Below are 20,350 nucleotides of genomic sequence, written 5' to 3' on the forward strand. Positions count from 1 at the left end.
GCGCGGCCGCTTAGCACATAGCCTTCGCTACCGCGGCCAGTCCAACGGTATACGCGCACTCTGATTGGTCAGTGTTTTCCGTTAATATCTCCTCAACGAAGTCTCGGACAACATTTTTATTAAGGAAAAAGTTGTTTCAAATCATCTCCCGAACCACCGCTTTCGAGCTGTTACAACACTTTTGGGACACCCTGTATTTTCAATTATTAAGAAAATAATTCAATTTAGTAGCATCTATAGATTTAATTTATTACATAAATCACATAGCATATTACATTATTTGTTGCATGTACTTATGTACAATACTCAGCGATTTGTAAACGAATACAAACATACCCTAGAATACTGGAAACTTAAGCGAGTTGTGTATCTATACTATATTGTTAACGGTGTATCACACATGCGTGTTTCTTGGAAAACGATCAAGTATTTTGTGAAAGCTCCGTTACCATATTTTTCTACTAGTCGACCATAGTCGATGACGAACCATCATGGCGATAGGTTTTGTTTGCATCTTTCGATTTACGGTTGAAAAATTCATCGTAATGGTCTAAATCAGGTTTTTCTTGTAATCACTTCTAACATCCACGGGACCTCCCCTTGTTACTTTGTTTTGATTATTTGTATATAAATTATAAATCTAATTATGGTGAAGTTGACGGAGGAGATGGTAGTGGCTCGGACACGCGTATCCGATTTCTCTGCTGTAAAGAAACTTAATTGTTGGTAAGTATTTAAATAAATGTTACACCTTTCGAATAAATTGTTATCCGTTCTACAGTGATCAATCGATTCCATCGCGTTAAAATCTTTAAGTGACAAGTTCAGTGATCCTAAATATTCTTTGAAATAGATGCAAGTATACGATTTATAGTTCGTTACAATGTTCTGATTAAAAAAATAGTTATCGCAATGGTCGAAGTATTATTATAATTTGTAATCTTCACTTTATAGGAAATAATCGCATACTTTATTTGTCTGATTGTACTGCATAGGATTATACTGAAATGCACTATATACATAAAAAATGAAGTTTAAGTTCTGAGAAAATGATATGAATTTTGTTCTTTTCACATAAAATAATACTGTAATTATTGAATAAACTAACGTATTGTTATGTATTGATTGTTTTAGAATTCATTGTGAAAATTCTTTAAAGGTATATCTAATTTCATAATATGTACATAATTTTATATTAGTATATTGTTACTGTAGGGGTAATGAACTAACTGATGTAACCATTTTACGGAAAATGAAAAATGTGGAAGTATTATCATTAAGGTAAGTGATTAAAGTAAACATTTAATTTTTATGTTAAGAAACATGCCTTTTTATATGTTCTTTGATAGTTTTGTGCTTAGAAATGTTGTTCAAACCTTGCTACATGTTTTATGCTACAATGAGAATTGTACTATTTGTAGCAATGATCTAAGTCATTTAGATCTGTTAATATCACAGAAACTTGAATGCACTCCTACTATGGTTAGGTTTACATAAAACTCAAGATCATAAGTACAACCCACAACTTCAGAAGGTTGTTCTACCCACGCGTTTTGAATTCATTGTAATATGTTTCACTATCACGAGAAAAACAGGAAACTAATTTTATGTAAATGAATGCACAAAATGTTAAAAATTGTCTTAAAGCTGTAATTGTATTAATAATTTTTATTTATATTAATAAAATTAATATGTGGTAATAAAGTCAAATTATACTGGATGTTTTCATAATATATCTAACAAGTAAAGATATTTTGTTCTGTTTCTTGTGTAAGTTTTTCTTTGCAAGATAATTATATTTTATCTTAGTAAATCTTATCTTTCATTTTAGCTTGTGTGTAAACTTGATATAATGATTCATATCCAGAATATGTAGTTTAATATAACAAATTATATGTAGTTTAATTAGTAAATAATTGTATCTGTGAATTTGTAAATAATATATTATTTACAAACTCAACAAAATGTAATATATTGTTATACATAATATAAACTTTGCAATAAAGACTAAAATTTATATCTTATTTTATATTGTCATATACCTTTGTTCAGCTGAAATTGATTTCAGTGTTAACAATATCAATACTCTTGCTGACTTCCAATATTGCCTAAATCTGCAAGATTTGTTTGTAAGGAAGAATGATATTAAAGACTTGAATGAAGTTTGTTACCTTCAAGGCTTACCTAATTTACGAAATTTGTGGCTTGGTGAAAACCCTTGTGCAGATAAAGATGGGTAATATATATTCTATTGCCATGTAACCCTTCAAGCTTGATATTTGTATAGTGTATAGATGCATACAATTTGATTTTTGTTATAATGAATTAAATTTTCTGATCTGAGAACATTGAAGTGGATATTATCCATATCTATTTTGTTAATACTTTGTTTGTGATATAGCACCTTTAAATCTGTATAATATCATTTGGAATTGAAAGTGAAGTTATGCTTGAAGGGTTAATTATTAATTATTTGAAGGGAGTGTGGAATAATTAATTCCATTATAGGTATCGGTTAGCAGTTTTAAGAGCTTTACCAAACCTACGAACACTTGATGACAGTGTAGTTTCACCTGAAGAGGTGCAAACTGCATTAACAAGAGGTCCTATTTTGGTTCATCCTCTTGACATGGATGCATCTCCTCCACAATCAGATACAGTTAGTCCAGAAGTAAGGTTACATGCAAAACAATACTTAGCAATATATTCATATCAAAAATTTCCCATTATGTTATCATGCAGCTGTTTTATTAAACCTTCCTCATAATTTGATTGATATAATATGTACTATTTATTTTTTATTAACTGACACTGATACTAAAGTTGAATCTGATTTTATTTAATTCCACTAAAATAAGTTTATTAAAAAGTACCTTATCATGTCAATTTATGTTTAACAAACATCCTAACACTTGAATAACATTTACATAATTAGGATATTGTCACTGAATATATTGAAGAAACTGAAGTGATACGACATCGAAGATATAGTTCTTCGAGTGATCAGGTAATACAAAGTTTAAGTTATCTTTAGTTCCTTTAATTATAATTATTTAACTTTGTTCGATATATTTAATTTTTTTATAATACTTTCATTACGGAAATTGTGTTTACATGCAACATTATTATCATGCACATGTTTATAGTAGAAAATGTTTTTTGACCATAAAAGAACACTATCTTTATTTTAATACTTACAGAGAAGTTTTGAAGAGACACAGCATACTCAAGAAGAGTATCATGATCCAGATCGTAGGAATGCAAACTATAATGCATCACCACCTCATTGTTATTCACAAAATAATCAGTATACATATGAAGTAAGTCAATTACATGTACATTTTGCATGAGAATACATTTGTATTAATGTCTACATGTGTCATGAAAGTGTAAGAAACCTGATTATTCTCTGTGTATTTGAGTTTTTAATGAATAGCTTTCATTATTTATGTAAACTTAGTAATATATTAACTTTTTCACTTAGTAATCGCTGAGCAGAATAAGTAACTAAATTAATACTTAATAAATAAGCTTGATTATATTGTTGCTCCTTTTATCTGCAATCATACACTAACAGCCACAGAATGGACAGTCAAAGAATCACAGCAAAGATGACACTGTACATACAGAGTCACGCAACATCAGTGAAAATGTGACCACTAACACTGTTCAAATGATGAAGGTATATTTTATAGCATCGCACAACGTATGTGCAGTGTAGTAGTTTTTAGTGATACCTCGATAGTTGTTGTATTCATCAGTTATATCTGTATTAGTCTATTTAATCAGTTAGTGACTATAATTTAATGTAGTGTTCCTTTAGTAAGTAGAAAAGATATAAATAAAAGTATAATACTAAGAACATGTATGCGCGCATACACCCACACTTACACGAATACGCACACACAATAATCTAAGGATAATTAACTACACCTAAATATAAATATTTCTTTCCAATTAAAGGCAGAAAAATTTCATTGTATTAATATACTTTTTAGGAGTATGATGACCGACCAGCAGTTTCAAGACAAAACGGAGAATATGATGAAAGACGAAATTACTCAGATTATAGTAATAATGAAACAACTCAACGTATATATGTAGCAACGTCGCCGCGTGCACAATACTCCTTAAATGAAACCATAGATGATAGACGTTCAGATAGAAGCAATTACGAATATGATAATAGATTAAAGTCAGATTACGAAGAACAACACGAGCAAAGGATAAAGTCAGACTATGAGGAGCATCAACCACCACCCCCATCTAGACGAACAACAATCCATCAAAATGTTGAGAGGGTTAGCATTGAAGTTGTTATCTAAAACTATTTTAGATTAAAAAATAAGATTAAATGGAGTTTAAATAATTCCTCCATATTATAGGAAGATTCAAATCAAGTTCCAGGATGGGTGAGACATTCTGACAAAGAAAAATGTAGGACACAATTTCACTATCATAGAAGGCCTGTTACAAGGGTATGTACTTTAATCATTATGTAAACCTGACAAAGCATATAAAGAACAATGGGTTACTTATTTTTACTTATTTAAACAATTTTAGAACTCGAACATATTATCAGCTGTGTTATGCTTAGTTAAAGAGCTTGATTACCCAAGCTTAGAAGTGGTAGAAATGGCTGTTAGGAATCGAATGGACGAATTGGAAGAATGATGTTTCTGACCCCGTCCCCAAAATTCTCAGGGGACGGTTGCCTTCTCTCGCATGGGCAGTCTTTCTTCAATTCCAAGTCCAGAATTTTCGGATTCTCTCGATGCAACAATAATTCCTTCTAAATGCGTTGATAACGATGCAAATTGTAATGTTGATCATCGCACACGTGACCGCCATTCAATTGATGATAATGAGAAACGTCAAATTCGTCGTAATGGATCCATGGAAACCAGTCCGAAAAATATATCAATCGATCCAAGTCCGAGGTATTTTGGAAACAATCAAAGCGTGTGTAAACTTAGAGACTCTGTACCGGATAACTTAATGTCAGTAGTCGGTAACTGTGAAGAAAGAAAAGCCAATGATGTTAGAAGAGTAGCGAGCAGTGATAGCATCCCCCGAGGTGGGTTTACTGGTTTAACTTTGAGTCCAGGGTGCAGAGTTTTAAGCCAAGATTGTGTGAGAAGGTCAAAAAGTCCTGATGTTAGAAACACGATTGTCCCTCTTCGCTACATTCAATCGGCGAAAGGTACTTGGACATATAATTTATAGGTTAAATTGTACATTACGTTAATACTCTCGTGAAATTGAAAAGATTCTTTTAGACGTGTGTTTAGAGGGAATCCTAAATATTATTAAACTAATCATTGCATAACTTAAAAGAAGTAACACAGTTTCGTCTGGTTTCTTGAGAGAAAAGATATAAAAATATATATAAAATTAGAAACGATTGTGATATTTCTGCAAGGGTGAAAAAATTAATTATCCCTATGTATATGCATACCATACAATACATGAATACCCTCAAAATGTCAGCATCTTAATCTAGTTTAAGTAAACAATGTAAAAATCAAAATGATCAAATTTTGCATTCTTTAAAATAAGTTTAGTATTTATTGTATTGATAATTTAGTATGTTGAAAAACCAATTCTGAAATAACGTCACTTATTATATTCGTGTAAGTAAATAAAGTTGCAGTTCTGATAGTTTTTTTTTTTACATTAATTTGTTCAAAGTATTACGCGACTGTTGTTTTTTCAAAAATTTTTGTTGACTATAACCTAACAATACATTTAAATTATGTTCTGTACATACGGCATCACATGAAAGATAAATTTCATAACGAATTAAACGTTTTTTAACGTTGTTTGATAACGTTTAGTTAAGTATTTTACATAGGTTTGGTATCTGTACAAATCTGATCTTTATAATGTGCAATAAGTTGCGAATATAGTTGCATGTACATGTGTACAAGGCACTTGCAAATATTTGAACAGTATGTTTAAGAGTTTTCAGGCGAGTTATTGAGTACTATTAAATATGATATCTAATTTTTAATATGTTTTTTTACACGTTTACATTTACTTAAGTAGTATTCGAGCCTTTGTAAAAACTTCCCGTATACAAGCGTATCCCGAAATTACAAGTTCAGTGCTTTCTTTAACTTGTAAAGTTACTTAAATGCCACACAACATTAGGAATAATATTTCAAGTTAATACTGCAATTAAATATTAATGCAACGATTATTTTTTTTTATATTTTATTGCCATTTCTTATTATTTTCCATATTATTTTTACGTCTAACTAAATTTTTGCATTCAATAGCAAGTCATGAATATAACCATTTCATTAATATTTATTGCGTCGTATAATAAAATTGTACTTAAATGTATGAAGTAAAACAATATGACGAGAAAACAAGACAAAAGGAGAATAAGCCTGTGTGGTAGCACGTACTATAGATTAATATTAGATTGATAAATATGCATGGCATATTTTTTTGCAATGAAATCTTCGTACAGTATAAATGGATAAATATTGAAAGAAACCAAAGAAAATGAGTAACTAAATTTTTTCCACAATCTAAACCGTTCCACTTCGCTGAGCCAATTTTCAATTTAGATTTAAGATATTTTATAAAAGTATAAAATACAAGGGCTTTTGTTACACATAACCGTCCAATTATATTATTTTATAACCGCTTAATGTTATTGTTATTTATACTGTTACAAAGGCAACTATTATAAATAATTGTTTAATATCTGTTTTAATACGTAGCGCAGGTAAGAAACATTCTTTTCTTTTTTTAACTCCAAAGAATGTTTCTAAAAAACTTGTACAATAAAAGCAAAAATGGTAAGAAACGTCTTTCACTCCAAGTATAATAGTTTTGTATAATTAGTATTTTTGAAGTTATAGACTGAAAGCAAGAGATTAATGATTGTTACTTAAAACTTCATTATTTGCTAAATATTATATTTGTTGGGACTACTTATGAAATTACTATAAGTTAACTGTTTTTTCTAGTTAATGTATATTATTATAACTTGCTGCAATTAAAAACTGTGTTTTGAAAAATAAATTAATTGTCAAACTAATTTTGTATCGATTATTTCTTTTTGATGAAATACCGTATGTTTAGAATTATAAGGATGATTGCCCACGGCTGTGAATTAAAAAATATTGCGCAGCATATAGGTGTATTGCGTCGATTAGTTTTATGTACACAATTGTCGCCACGACAACGGTATGTATAAGCTAAGATATACGTGTACTAAAGAAGCAAAAGTACTTTGTATTTGGTGAAAGTGAACAAAATCTCTTACAAAATGTCTTTACATACGACACCAATTCTTTATTTAAATATGGGTGGTGAAATGTTATATGTTCTACGACAAAGATTGAAGGCACAGAAGATTAGTGTTGATAAAACTATCCAAGGCTAGTTTGATACTGATCTATATCACATAATTTCTTTATTTTACTATTATTTATACTTCGACTTATTCACGAGATTTTCATTTAATTTCTAGTATTAGACGATGTAACTACAGCATTACTTAATCCCAAAATATTGTCTTCTATATTTGTGGAAGAACCTTTAACTGAAATGTCTATCCTACGATCTACTTTGGAATGTGTTGTGTTATCATCAATTGTGAAACTTGATATAAATAGTATGAATAAACTGTTTGATTTAATAACTATGATGGTTAAGTATCAGTTAACTGCAGCTACTGGTCCTAGAGAAGTTATTCTGTTAACGTTAAATCACACAGATGCGATGCGCGATATGGTCAGTAATACAAATGCACAACAATGTATTGGATTGGTGCATCATATGGTAATTGATGTAAGTATTTCGTACTTTTTATTATTTAATTTGTACTGAATTTATGAGAACAGTTCATTAACCATTAAACAGTTCTATGATCATTTAACTTGCGAAGACGTTTGGAATGCCAGAAACGATTGTTTAAAACTATTGAAGCCGTATTGCGTAAAAGTATCTATTCTTCTCAGTCTTGGATTGCAAAATGACGATGGTAATTTTAATTTAGTACATCATAAGTATAATGAAAAATATGAAGAAAATAGAAGTTGTTATTCTGGCATGAAATTGCATGATATGGATTCCAAACATTGCTGTGGCGGTTCTTTTAATCTTTGCGATGATCGCGGCACTTTGCTAGGTAAAAACATGTAAGTATAGAATAAAGAAATTGTCAAATTTTATTAAAACAAACTCACACTGGATAAATTTTATATAGGTATTCAATGACATATGAAATGTCAAAATTGGCATCTAAGCAAAAAAATGAGGCTCAATTAAAAGACTGTGGTGCAAAAGCAGAACTTGGTATGTTGGCTGTTCAATTGGGAACTGAAGAAACTTCATATAAACGACCTTTTACTTTGAATTTATTATCAAACGACGATTCCGATAATGTAGAAGATTCTGATCCTAAAGAAGACAGTAAAAATGATATGGCTGCTACGAAACACGAAAAGACTGTATTTAATGAAGAATATAAAACGAAACTCGATAATGTTCGTGCAGATTTTTCTGAAGATAAACTTAAGGAACTGGAACATCAAATGTTGATTTTGGAGATCTTAGAGAAAGCAGAATAATTTTGTTGGATTTACTTTTAAATTATTTAATAATAATGATGCAATAAATAAAAAATACTCTCTTGTACATTTTGTCTATACTTCTACACCAGCATGTTACAGTACAAATATATATTTCTTCATACAATAGTAAAGTTGTATTAATTTTATAACATGTGAACCAAATTTTCATTTTAATCATTTAAATATGAAGTACGTGAATTTATAACATATCATACTCAATTTATTACACACATTAAACTTCCAGTAATACATCATACCAATTAAAAATAAATTATTACAAAATTAATATAGTTCAAATCTTGATCAACAATACACTATAAGATGTATGTCAGGCTATACATAACACAATGAGTCTTAACATTATGTTTGATGTTTGTAGTAACAGTTTAAATACATAAGAAATGCAGCTGTTATTAATAAAATTGTAAGTCCTCATTATCAAAAAAAGGATTCATTTTAAGATTTAGTCATATCTAAAATGTACTTCACTCCAGTTTTACCATCAAGATTAAGTGCATTCATGACTGCTTCTTGAAATTCACAAAACGGAACTAACTTGTGTGGTGGAGCTTTTAATTTTTTATCTTTAAATAGCATTCCTAGTTCATTAAACATGTCTATGCGTTCTTTGGAATTCATATTTGTCTTTGTCCATGCTGTCATCCAAAATCCTTTCACAGTTATATCCTATAGATATAGTTGAACTCTTAGTAGTTAAGTGATTTAATCACGACATAAATAGTCTTAAAAATTTATAAATTACCTTAAAAATAAGTGCAGAAGTTGGAACAGTCAAAGGTTCTCTGGACATGCCACCATAAGTTACTATAATACCACCATGGGCTAAGTGTCGCATAACTTCTAATGCATTTTGTCCACATATACAATTCAAAGCTAATTTTGGAGAAGGTAATTTTTTACTTTTAAAAATTTGCGTTTTTCTTATTTCAGTTTCAGTAAGTATTTCATCTGCACCCAAACTTGTTAAATGATCCTAAAAATATTGACTAATTGAATAAGTATTGATGCACTAGATATCTTGACCACAGGTGAGGAGGGATTAAATGTAAATTTAATTCATTAATCATTTTGTACCTTTAGTGCTTCTATGTCTGGTCTGTCTCTAACAACACTGACAGATTTATAATTCCATACTTTGCATAATTGTATAACCATTTGTCCGACTGCAGAATTTCCACCATTTTGAATCACAGTGTCTCCAGGATTCAATGAAATAAAATCTTTAAGCATTCTATATGCAGTACATGGGTTCACATTCAACATACTAGCTTCTATGGTACCAACATCTTTTGGAATCTAAAGTTATAGTATGTATTATAACATTGACACTACAAACATGCATTGCATTTCAGAACATTTTATACCTTCATCAGTTCTCCTGAATTATAATTTGCACGTGTTCTCCATGTTCCTAAATTTGTACCATTTGGAATAACTCTGTCACCAACAGTTAGATTGTTTACATTAGATCCAACAGCTATTACTTCGCCAACTCCTTCGTTTCCTGGAATAGCTGGTAAAGGTGGTTTACTTGGATATTTACCTTGTATTGTATTTATATCAGCTGGATTAACGGGTGCTAATAACCACTTAACAGACACCTTTATAAAGAATACTTTACATAATTTGTTGTATACCAAACAGCCAAGTGTTTAAAAGGAAGTCTATCTTTACTTTTTATAAACTTTACTTATGTTCCTTTTAATTAAAAGTCTAATTACCTGATCACTTTCTGGTTGATTAATAGTTTGTGTTGTAATATGTAAAACATCTGCAGGTTCTCCATATTCCTTGTAAAACAAGGATTTCACGGAATCTGCTTTAACTGCCATACTCATTTGACGAATTGATGTAAAATTTGTTGAAATAGTTCGCGATAATGGTAAAGCTAACATTCTCATGCACATAACCATTTTATTCGTCTTTAAATGATTCTTTAAATAATTCTCTGTGCAGGAAAATTATACTTGTCCCTAAATACAGTATCGGAGTGATTCAATAGATCATAATATTATATAAACGGTAATAAACGTGATGAATTTTATAGCAATTCAATATGATGTATCAATAAACATTTTCTGATTCAAAGAAATAAATTGATTGAAACCAAACTTGGGTAATGACTTCACTAAACATATGTATAATTTCATTTATAAAATCTAATTCATAAACAATAATGCTTAAGTTCTTTCAGAGCGCAGAAAAATATAGTATTCGCAACGTTTTATGACATACGCATGTTCATATATACATGTTTGTTGGAAATTTTCCTACAATTGTAAAATAATAGGTGCATCTAGAAATGTTACCACTTACTAAGCAGGGTTAAGCATCAGTGGCGCCATTGGTGGGAAAACGCCCAAGTTTGTGTATCAATAATGGAAACTGTTTTTACTACAAACTTGGGCGTTTCGCCACCGATGGCACTACAAGGCTTTCCCCTCAAACGGCAAGAATTAATGTGTTTGTTATATAGATAAATAGTAAATAATTTAAAAATTTTGTAAAACAGTTTCGTGGAAAGTCGTAAGTAGTGCGTAACAGTGTGTAACAGCCAGCACTTCCTGGTGCAGTTTGATAACCTCAAATTGCTATGTAGGTACTAGTTGTCATTTGACATTTCGATACATGACATCATAACTTCGTGATTTAATTACGTGTAACGTCAGTTTTGTAGTGTGTTATGTAAACAAAGAAACAAGTACGTCTATTAATACAATAGTAAGGGAGCTTCGTCCAAACAAAGGTATTTAAATATTGTATTCATTGTGCTACTTTTTATTATGATAATTTTCTTTGTAATTCCTATTAATTGTTGACTGTTTTATTGACATAAATTGAACGTCGTTATCTTATATTGTTGAATATTATTTAGTTGATAGTGTAAATATATATTTAATTGAATATTGTCCTTTTAGAAAATAAAAAAATGATTGAAATAGCTTCAGAAATAGGTTCAACAAATAATGAACCTGTACATATAAAAATTGGGAGTGAAAAAGCTCCTCTAATTCGTGAAAGAAATGTTTTTCATAGATTAAGCAATTTCTTTCGAATTAGAAGAGCACACCAAGCAGAAGGAGATGGATATGTTGAGTTTGGTAGCTTGGGTCCAGATATTGGGCGTACTTTGGGAACATTTGCTGGTGTATTCAGTCCTGTTACATTATCCATGTTCAGTGCCTTAGTTTTTATACGCATGGGTATGAATTTAATAACTTTTAGGCCATTTAGTTGAATAAATTACTATTAATAAAGTTTTTTAAAGATTTTTTTATGGACTGTACCTTATTATATAAACTTTACATTATAGGGTATATAGTGGGCAATGCAGGATTGCTTGTAACTTTGACCCAATTTGTAATTGCTTATGGAATTTTGGTATTTACTGTAGCATCTGTATGTGCAATTTCAACAAATGGAGCAGTTGAAGGAGGTGGGGCTTACTGTATCCTTGAACAATAATTACTTTTTTAATGTTACATGTTCTTCTTATCTTCAGTAATTAACAATTCATTAGTCATGAATTTTATATCTTGTAAGATAAGGTGTCAAACACCAGCACACTCTTCTATCTAACATTTGACTGTTTATTTTACTTTTGTGTCTGTTATCAAATTATTGGTATAATTATTAAAAATGCAATTCAATTATAATATATAACACAATTTAAAAAGTGAAGGAAGATTACAATTAGATTTAATAATGTTACAGTGAGATATTTTATCCTTATTAATTTTTTCATAGTTATGATAAGTCGTACACTTGGACCAGAATTTGGTGGTTCTATTGGTACACTATTTTTTATGGCTAATATAGTATCAAGTGCACTTTGCATTTCTGGTTGTGCAGAAGGATTAATAGAAAATTTTGGACCATCTGGTTATTTGGCTGGGCAAAGTGCTCTTATTCCAGATGGTAGATGGTGGCGTTTTTTATACTGTTCTGTACTAAACACTGCCAATTTAGTAGTATGTTTAATAGGAGCAGCAATGTTTGCAAAAACTAGTGTTGCCATTTTAGCTGTTGTGTGTGTTTGCCTATTAAGTGTTTTCATAAGCTTTTTGGTCCAAGGATACATGGAGGTAATTATATAAAATATAGAAAGATATATTGTGTAGGAAGATTTAAAAACACTACTTCATTTATTATAGGTAGGAATTCCAGATGCAAATACACTAGTTCAGAATGCAACTGAACATATTAATGGCACTTATACAGGATTGTTATCATCCACTCTTATGAGTAACCTTTATTCAAACTATAGTAAAGATTATTCAAGCAATGGGGTAATGACTGATTTTGCAAGTGTTTTTGGAGTATTATTTAGTGGTGTAACTGGTATAATGGCTGGAGCTAATATGAGTGGCAAGTAGATGAATAATTTATGTTACCATATTTTAATCATATTCTCAGGAATTAAATATTTAATACTTATTACAGGCGAATTGAAAAATCCAGGAAGAAACATTCCACGTGGAACTTTATCAGCAGTATTGTTTACATTTATATGTTATATTTTCTTATCTATTCTTACAGCTGCGACTACAAGTCGGTTTTTGTTGCAAAATAATTTTATCTATATGATGCCAATTAATATCTGGCCACCATTTGTAGCAGTTGGCATTTTAACAGCAACATTTAGTGCTGGTTTAAGTAACTTAATAGGATCAAGTAGAGTTCTAGAAGCGCTAGCAAAAGATAACGTATTCGGTAAATTGATTCTGCTTACTATAAATTTTTGTTGTATTTATTAAGTTACTTCAATCTCTGCATTTTTAATATTTACAGGGTCTGGGCTGAATTTTATAGCACACGGAACATGGAAAGGAAATCCAATTGCCGCAGTTCTGACTTCATGGACCCTAGTTCAAATAATATTACTTGTAGGTTCCTTGAACACAATTGCTCAGATTAATTCAGTATTGTTTCTATTAAGCTATTTGGCTACCAACTTGGCTTGTCTTGGACTCGAACTCGCAAGTGCTCCAAATTTTAGGTATTTTTCAGTTGTGTGGAATATCGAGAATCAAAACATTAGCGCAAAATATTAGAATTATTTTTACTTTTTTTACAGGCCAACATTTAATTATTTTACATGGCATACAGCCACAATTGGACTTCTTGGAACATTAATAATGATGTTTGTGATAAATAGTATTTATGCTTCCAGTAGTATAATACTATGTTTAATATTAATCATTGTTTTGCATTTATTTTCTCCAAGTAAGAATGCTCCTTGGGGAAGTATATCACAAGCACTCATATTTCACCAAGTTAGAAAGTATTTATTAATGTTAGATTCGCGTAAAGACCACGTGAAATTTTGGCGACCACAGATGCTATTAATGGTAGCCTCTCCGCGTTCGGCATGTCCACTTATAGATTTTGTAAATGATTTAAAAAAAGGAGGACTTTACGTAATTGGGCATGTGAAAGTTGGTGAATTTTCGGGTCAAAATGTTGATCCTACCATAGAAGAATATCCCCATTGGCTCAGTTTGATTGATCACATGAAAGTAAAAGCGTTCGTTGAATTGACAATTACAAAAACTGTACGCGAAGGACTGCATCATTTAATTAGATTATCTGGAATGGGAGCAATGAAACCAAATACAATTGTTCTTGGTTTTTATGATGAAGAAGCACAAATAGACTTCTTCACTAATTCCCAATACTCAACAGACATGTTTGAAAATATTGCAACATTTCCGAATAGCACTGCATTCCCATTGAGGCAAACAAATGCAGAGAAGAATCTAGATCCGGTGCAATATGTAGGAATGTGTTCGGATGTTCTGAAAATGAAAAAAAATTTATGTTTATGTAGAAACTTCCACATATTAAATAAATTACAAATTACAAAGTAAGTATGAAATTAATTTTGTCATTTAACAATATAATCGGCATTAAATTTTTTAATTGATTGTATCGTTATATCATCTTTTGCTATGAATAATTTTTGTTACAGAAACTCTAATTTAAAGTATATCGATGTATGGCCTGTCAATTTTTTCCAACCGACGGATCAAGATCCCTTTGATACAACATCATTGTTTATGCTTCAACTCGCATGTATCATCAACATGGTGCCTGCATGGAAAAATTTACACCTCAGAGTGTTTCACTGCGAAACAGACAGCAATGCAAGTTTAACTATCTCAGATTCGCAAAATTCGATCAGCGAATATCCAAGAATTTCTAACGAGCATCGCATAAGGAAATTATTAAACATGCTGAGAATATCTGCGTCCATTCATAAAATTCCAAACTGGGGTGCACAGGTGCGCGGATTAAAGGGTAGGTCGTTAATTGAACCTAGAGCGGAAAGTCAATATGAATCAGGCATTGAAAGTAACGACGACGTCTTAAGCAATGTTTCACGCTCTTACATTTTGAGGTAAATATTTTATTACGAACACACGTCTGACTAATAAATTGATATTTTAAATAATAGATTTGAATAGAAATATTTTAATTTCAATTTATTAACTTTATTTTTCAGTGTTAATCAACTAATTCGACAGGAATCTTCCCAAACCGCAACAACATTCATTTATTTGCCTGCGCCACCAGCATCAACTACGTGGGATGAAAGTGTTATGTATCGTCAATATCTTCAACTGCTAACGGAATTGACAGCTGATCTACCACCTATAGTATTAGTGCATGGGGTTAGTGCCGTCACATCGACCACGCTATAATAAAATGTACATATAGGAAAAGAAATTTGCATTGTATAGCTTTGGTAAAAGAAGGTATTATTTAACGAGTAACTTATTTAATGATAAATTAGACAAATTCTAGACATATTTTTTTATATAATTTCATCACAACTGTAAAGTTTTATGACTAATTATATACTAATAATACTTTCTTACAACTATAAGGAAACTTTAATATTAAAACAAATATAGTTTATTGCTGTGATAACAAAATTATTCTGTAAGAGATTTTTCAGAAGCGAATATTTTTCAAGTATATAACATATCATTATTAAGACATATGTATGTAAGCTTTATCCCGACACATTTCATATATGATACTATTTCTATACCATCTTTTTTGTACTGCACTTAATCACGAAATAGGTATAAAATTAAATAAAAGATTTATGATGTTTATACGTTTCATTATCCAAATTATTATATAGTTAAATGAATATTGAATGTGTTTAATCTACGGCAGTGATGAACGATCACCATGTTTGTACAGTATGAACGGGAAACGTTCTATGTGGATTAGTGAACACTAATAATTGACCGATATTAAGTTTTTTAAATAAATAAAAATACCGAAAAATGTAGCACAACCTCTCGGCGAACCGCTCAAGTCTGTTGCGAAATAGTTTCCACGTTATGCCGCTAGATGTTACCACCGACATGAAATTATTCAAAACATAAAATCTCTGCTTTTCTCTGCATATAAATGTAGTTTTACATTCCAACTATAATAATTTAACTAATAATTGTCGATTAGTACACTAATAATTGTTTAATGCCTAGTTTTTTTAGATAAATAAAACAAAACAAACACCTGGCGCAATCTAGCGGTGCGAAATTGGAACTATTTCACGATAAACTTGGGCAGTTCGCCGAGAGATGGCGCTATATTTTTCGGTATTTTTATTTATTTAAAAAACCTAACATCAGTCAATTATTAGTGTACAAATCAATAATTAGAAGTTGAATTATAACAACTACGATATAAAATTATATAAATATTTGTCCATTAACTTGCGTTCGTGCTTTTATATATAGCAAAACATGAATGCAATGAATGTTATAAATGAGTAACTATAATTTTTAACAATTATGGTACTGCTCATTCCCCTGGGGCAATGATGCATTTCAATCGTTACTTAAGGCTGCTTGGTTAGCATAATCTTTTCATATGGTCGAGTCAAAAAAAAAGGGAAACGCTTGGGGTGCACAGGGTTAAATAAATAATATTCCTCGCATTCGTTGTGTTAAGCTTAAAAATGCTCCCGTCGGCAAAGAGTTAAACAACTCGGTAACCTTAGAGTACATTCAAACTGTTCCTTTTTTTCGGATTGCTCGTTTGTTCGAGCCGCTCGTTTCTTTAGAGTTCCTAACTGGTTGCTTTCGAACCGAGCGGCTCGGTTTTTCCGAGTTTTCCAAGAGCACTAATGCGTATACTACGGTAGCAGCGAAAATTTTAAAGTTTTTATTCCATACCTTGATCTAATAACCATCTTCATTCGCTTGTGTATAGATGGAAGGATATCTATTTCCTTGGTTTTTTCAAGTGCACAACTGTCACTTCAGTTATTGCACTGAATCCATACATCACAATATAATTATTTCTATTCCTCTTGGCAATACTTTGCCTTGCATAACTTCTTAATGTTGCCTTAGTTCGCGTTATCGTAACTCTGTACATTGCATTTACGTCAGTCTTGTCTTTTGTACACGTCTGTTGGGGCCCACTGGCCCCCATCTAGCTAGGGTACCCCGGGTTCGCTCAGCCCTTACTGTAGCTGCATATTCGCATGCAACAGCCCCTGAGGGCCTTAAGGATATCCATTCAAGTTTCAGCCCTCTTCTTCTTTTTTCTTCCAACGATTTTACAGTCGGAAGCGGAGGTCTGTCGTCGATTTGAATATGTAAATCCGGAATGCGGTAGTGTCGTTGACGACTCTGGTGCTAAGAATGCTGCTGCAGCGATTCCGAATAATATTTACCAAAGGGCGTAGGAGTATTTATATATGGAGGATGGGAAGGTGTCGACTAAATGGAACAACAAACGGTAACGGTTTATCCTGGATGTCACTCACGAAGGTAGTCGTGGCTGGATCTCTTTTCATCATTTTCTCCCTATTTTTCAATTTTTTTCCAGGGGCAATACCGAATCGGAGGAGCCAACATCATCTCGGCAGAGTGCCAGGAATGTGATGTCTGCGCCCTTCTAGGTGACAGCAACAGAGAGTTCGTCGCATCAATCGGATCTGCATAAACGTAACGCTCGCAGGTGAACAGAACGATCATCGTTCATTGAAGTGCGCACGATCAGGTATCGAAGTAACTGATCCGTTGTTCGCGTTTAAATGGGTCGCCCGGTATAACTAGCATTTTATAATAGATTGATGCGTCCGAAGCCTATTTACGCCGTGGAAATTGATTTCGCATGTCCCGGATGCTGGACGCATTCTATCGCGTCGTATGCCTATAACGGGCGACACGATTCGATGCTTCTGTAAAACAATCCCGTTTGATTCATTTCAATGCTCGAGTGCTATCAAATTGATCCCATTAAACTGTTCTATCTGATATACCCCGAATAACCATTACAGAGCAACAAAACGATATTGTACACCGCATGGAAAGTATTCTACGATTAAACAATTTATTTATTGTCGTATTAAACGTATGACTTGGTTAGATCGGTTAAGATTCGTCAACTCGTTGCGTCGTCTATGTATAAACAGGTTACCAAAAGTTTCTCCCTTTCGATTAGACTGGAAACTGTAACGCGATTCTGCCGAGGTGTAGGATTGGAAAACTGCAGGGACACCAACAAAAGCGGGTTAGCATACGCATTGAAACAAGGCTGACATAAATTCCATTACACCAGTACATCCTGTTCCAGACTAGTCGATCCTTCTGTTTCAACCTGTTGAGATATGTTTGCGCGATTAATGTTCACAGTCGGCAGAGTGCACGAAACACCATTCAATACTGAAAAGATCGAATTGAATATTGTTGAAGATATTTGGTGAAAGGGCTACTTATTTAATTCGAAGATTGAAAGATCTATTTAAATATCAAAGAGGATGAAAAGTATCTATGGTCTCGCAAGTATAATATAAATAAAACTTTATCAAGAAAGAGGAAGATCGCAGGTGTAAATCTAGAATATACACGAAATTAGTATCATCACTCGTCTGTCTCCTAAGAATTCTAATCTTACTGCATCGAGTAGCTCTGAATTTCCTTTGAATATTCCAAAGTACCTATTCAAGAGACTAATCTACGGTCCACATGGGTTCTTAATATCTTTCGAAAAGGGTAGCGGAAGGTAAATCCCTCCGTGTTTCTCCATTGTCGTTTTATTCCGAGTTAAATTAATTCGAGTAAGAGCTGGAAGCTTCCCTCGCAGATTGCCGCGCAAAATTCGCAACAGTTTTCAATTCTCTAAGCTCGAGGCGCAATCTTCGCGCTAATCCAGCGTCGTACGAAAAAGTGTGGCTCAACACCAGCCGCAACCGGGGGATTTCCCGCGGACGAACAGGCTGAACGCCTCACGGACAAGAATAACTAAATCCGCGCTGGTCCGACGAAGAAACGTGGCCAACCGACCGGATGCAATTCTCGAATGCGATACAACGCGCTCCCATGCCCGGATGGTTGTTTAAACTGCGCATTTCCATCGGTAACGCAACACGGATTTCCCCGGGAAAATTTTCAGGGTAAACCATCGGGTGGCAGATTGTCGCGATCATTATTCACGTGCACGCCTCCACGTTCTCGTTAGTAGGTCCTGATTTATCGCCCATGAGGCTGCAATTCAATGCTGAAGTCAAATTAATGGCAGGCGTTTTCGTTGTGAGCGAAATAAGAAATTTGATTATCCATCGATGGTCTTATTTTGAAAAACTGTTCCAACGTCCAATACGCGGTCGACACCATCTCGGGTTGACCACCTGATGTACAATTTAATACTAATTTAAAGTATATCGATGTATGGCACATGTGTGACTATTTTTACTGTGATAGAACACATGACTAGTCATAAAGACACTTTGTTCAATTAAATGCAATATATCTTAGATGGAATTAAATTGAATAATGTACGAAACAATTGCATAAACAAAAAATATCTTGAAAAAACGATAAGGTTCATACCTTATCATTTTCTTTCCAATAAGCATTAGTGGTGCATAAAACGCATGCATATATGCATATATGCATAAAACGAAAGCTTCAGAGAGAAACGAAACGAATGGGAAGATTTTATTTCTCGGGCGAACAATTTTCTAATTTCCAAGTTTCCCGCTGAAACGTTTCACTCTTCAGCGCACGAATTCAATCCGTGGGTTCTTCAATGGTTTCTTTAACTTTCTCTCTTCCTGCATCTCGTCTCCAAGAAACAAATAAATAAGTCGGGACTATCTGACCTCATCGCAGGTCTACTGGGAGGTTAATATGCACTCCATCCAATCTCGCTCGCTCAGTTTCCAACGGAGTGGGTCTCTCGTCGAGTTCTTTTTATCTTCAGACATGTCTGGCTCACCTACGTGGTCTCTCATTTTACTTTTCTATTTACATTTGCCGTTACGTTTTCTTACTTTTCCAGGGAAACATGCCGCGGACCGTCGTTGTCGACCGTTTTCTAACAAAACAACCAGCTGCATCGATGGCTTGACTTCGTTCAAAGTTGAAAAAGTATTCCAACGTTCGTCTTTCGTCGAGGAAGCATCCGATGGAAACTGATTGCGTAACCCAGCCAATATAAACGAAAGTGTAATGTATTACGCGATAGATAATATTGCAATCGATATTTTGTTACGCAAGTGTCATTGAGAAATGAGTGAATTTCCAATTTAAAAGGTATCTCATTGTAATTAGAACCAGCGTTCGCTGGCTTCCTTTTAATAAATTTTTACAAAAGCGCGAGATACGAGGTCATAGCTGCGAACGTTTTTCCAAACGCGCTGAATTTATGGTCACTTTTCGAGCAAACTTGTGGAAAGTTCGAGTTTCCTAGATCGCGGA

The 20,350-nt window shown here is 32.6% G+C and overlaps 4 protein-coding genes across 8 annotated transcripts; 3 read left to right on the top strand and 1 right to left on the bottom strand.

The window, feature by feature from the left end:
• Positions 1–449: 449 nt before the first annotated feature.
• LOC128886330 (cilia- and flagella-associated protein 410-like) lies at positions 450–6,544 on the top strand. 5 transcript variants are annotated; one of them, XM_054141076.1, is made up of 10 exons: positions 450–726; positions 1,135–1,281; positions 2,069–2,236; positions 2,509–2,671; positions 2,936–3,007; positions 3,201–3,320; positions 3,578–3,682; positions 3,999–4,301; positions 4,386–4,478; positions 4,564–6,544. In XM_054141076.1, the coding sequence occupies exons 2-10, from the start codon at positions 1,253–1,255 to the stop codon at positions 4,672–4,674; spliced, it is 1,164 nt and encodes a 387-aa protein (XP_053997051.1). In that variant the 5' UTR covers positions 450–726; positions 1,135–1,252; the 3' UTR covers positions 4,675–6,544. The 5 variants fall into 5 exon arrangements, with proteins under 5 accessions (XP_053997051.1, XP_053997048.1, XP_053997050.1 ...); XM_054141073.1 differs by having other exon boundaries at positions 1,216–1,281; XM_054141075.1 differs by lacking the exon at positions 3,578–3,682 and having other exon boundaries at positions 1,216–1,281.
• A 142-nt stretch (positions 6,545–6,686) lies between these two features.
• Positions 6,687–8,725, top strand: LOC128886332 (protein OSCP1). The gene is made up of 4 exons (XM_054141079.1): positions 6,687–7,397; positions 7,490–7,809; positions 7,882–8,159; positions 8,228–8,725. Exons 1-4 carry the CDS (start codon positions 7,286–7,288, stop codon positions 8,589–8,591), a joined length of 1,074 nt encoding a protein of 357 aa, XP_053997054.1. The 5' UTR covers positions 6,687–7,285; the 3' UTR covers positions 8,592–8,725.
• Positions 8,726–8,792: 67 nt separating this feature from the next.
• LOC128886331 (enoyl-[acyl-carrier-protein] reductase, mitochondrial) lies at positions 8,793–10,904 on the bottom strand. Its single transcript, XM_054141078.1, has 5 exons — positions 10,337–10,904; positions 9,980–10,216; positions 9,690–9,911; positions 9,358–9,588; positions 8,793–9,281 (listed from the first exon to the last, which is right to left on the bottom strand). The coding sequence occupies exons 1-5, from the start codon at positions 10,526–10,528 to the stop codon at positions 9,051–9,053; spliced, it is 1,113 nt and encodes a 370-aa protein (XP_053997053.1). The 5' UTR covers positions 10,529–10,904; the 3' UTR covers positions 8,793–9,050.
• A 150-nt stretch (positions 10,905–11,054) lies between these two features.
• Positions 11,055–15,741, top strand: LOC128886329 (solute carrier family 12 member 9). Its single transcript, XM_054141071.1, has 10 exons — positions 11,055–11,361; positions 11,534–11,818; positions 11,929–12,063; positions 12,363–12,700; positions 12,770–12,983; positions 13,059–13,328; positions 13,407–13,614; positions 13,693–14,481; positions 14,587–15,015; positions 15,121–15,741. The coding sequence occupies exons 2-10, from the start codon at positions 11,545–11,547 to the stop codon at positions 15,317–15,319; spliced, it is 2,856 nt and encodes a 951-aa protein (XP_053997046.1). The 5' UTR covers positions 11,055–11,361; positions 11,534–11,544; the 3' UTR covers positions 15,320–15,741.
• Positions 15,742–20,350: the final 4,609 nt, after the last annotated feature.

The sequence above is a fragment of the Hylaeus anthracinus genome, unplaced genomic scaffold (genome assembly GCF_026225885.1).
Source record: "Hylaeus anthracinus isolate JK02 unplaced genomic scaffold, UHH_iyHylAnth1.0_haploid 11982, whole genome shotgun sequence".
NCBI classification, from domain to species: Eukaryota; Metazoa; Arthropoda; class Insecta; order Hymenoptera; family Colletidae; genus Hylaeus; species Hylaeus anthracinus.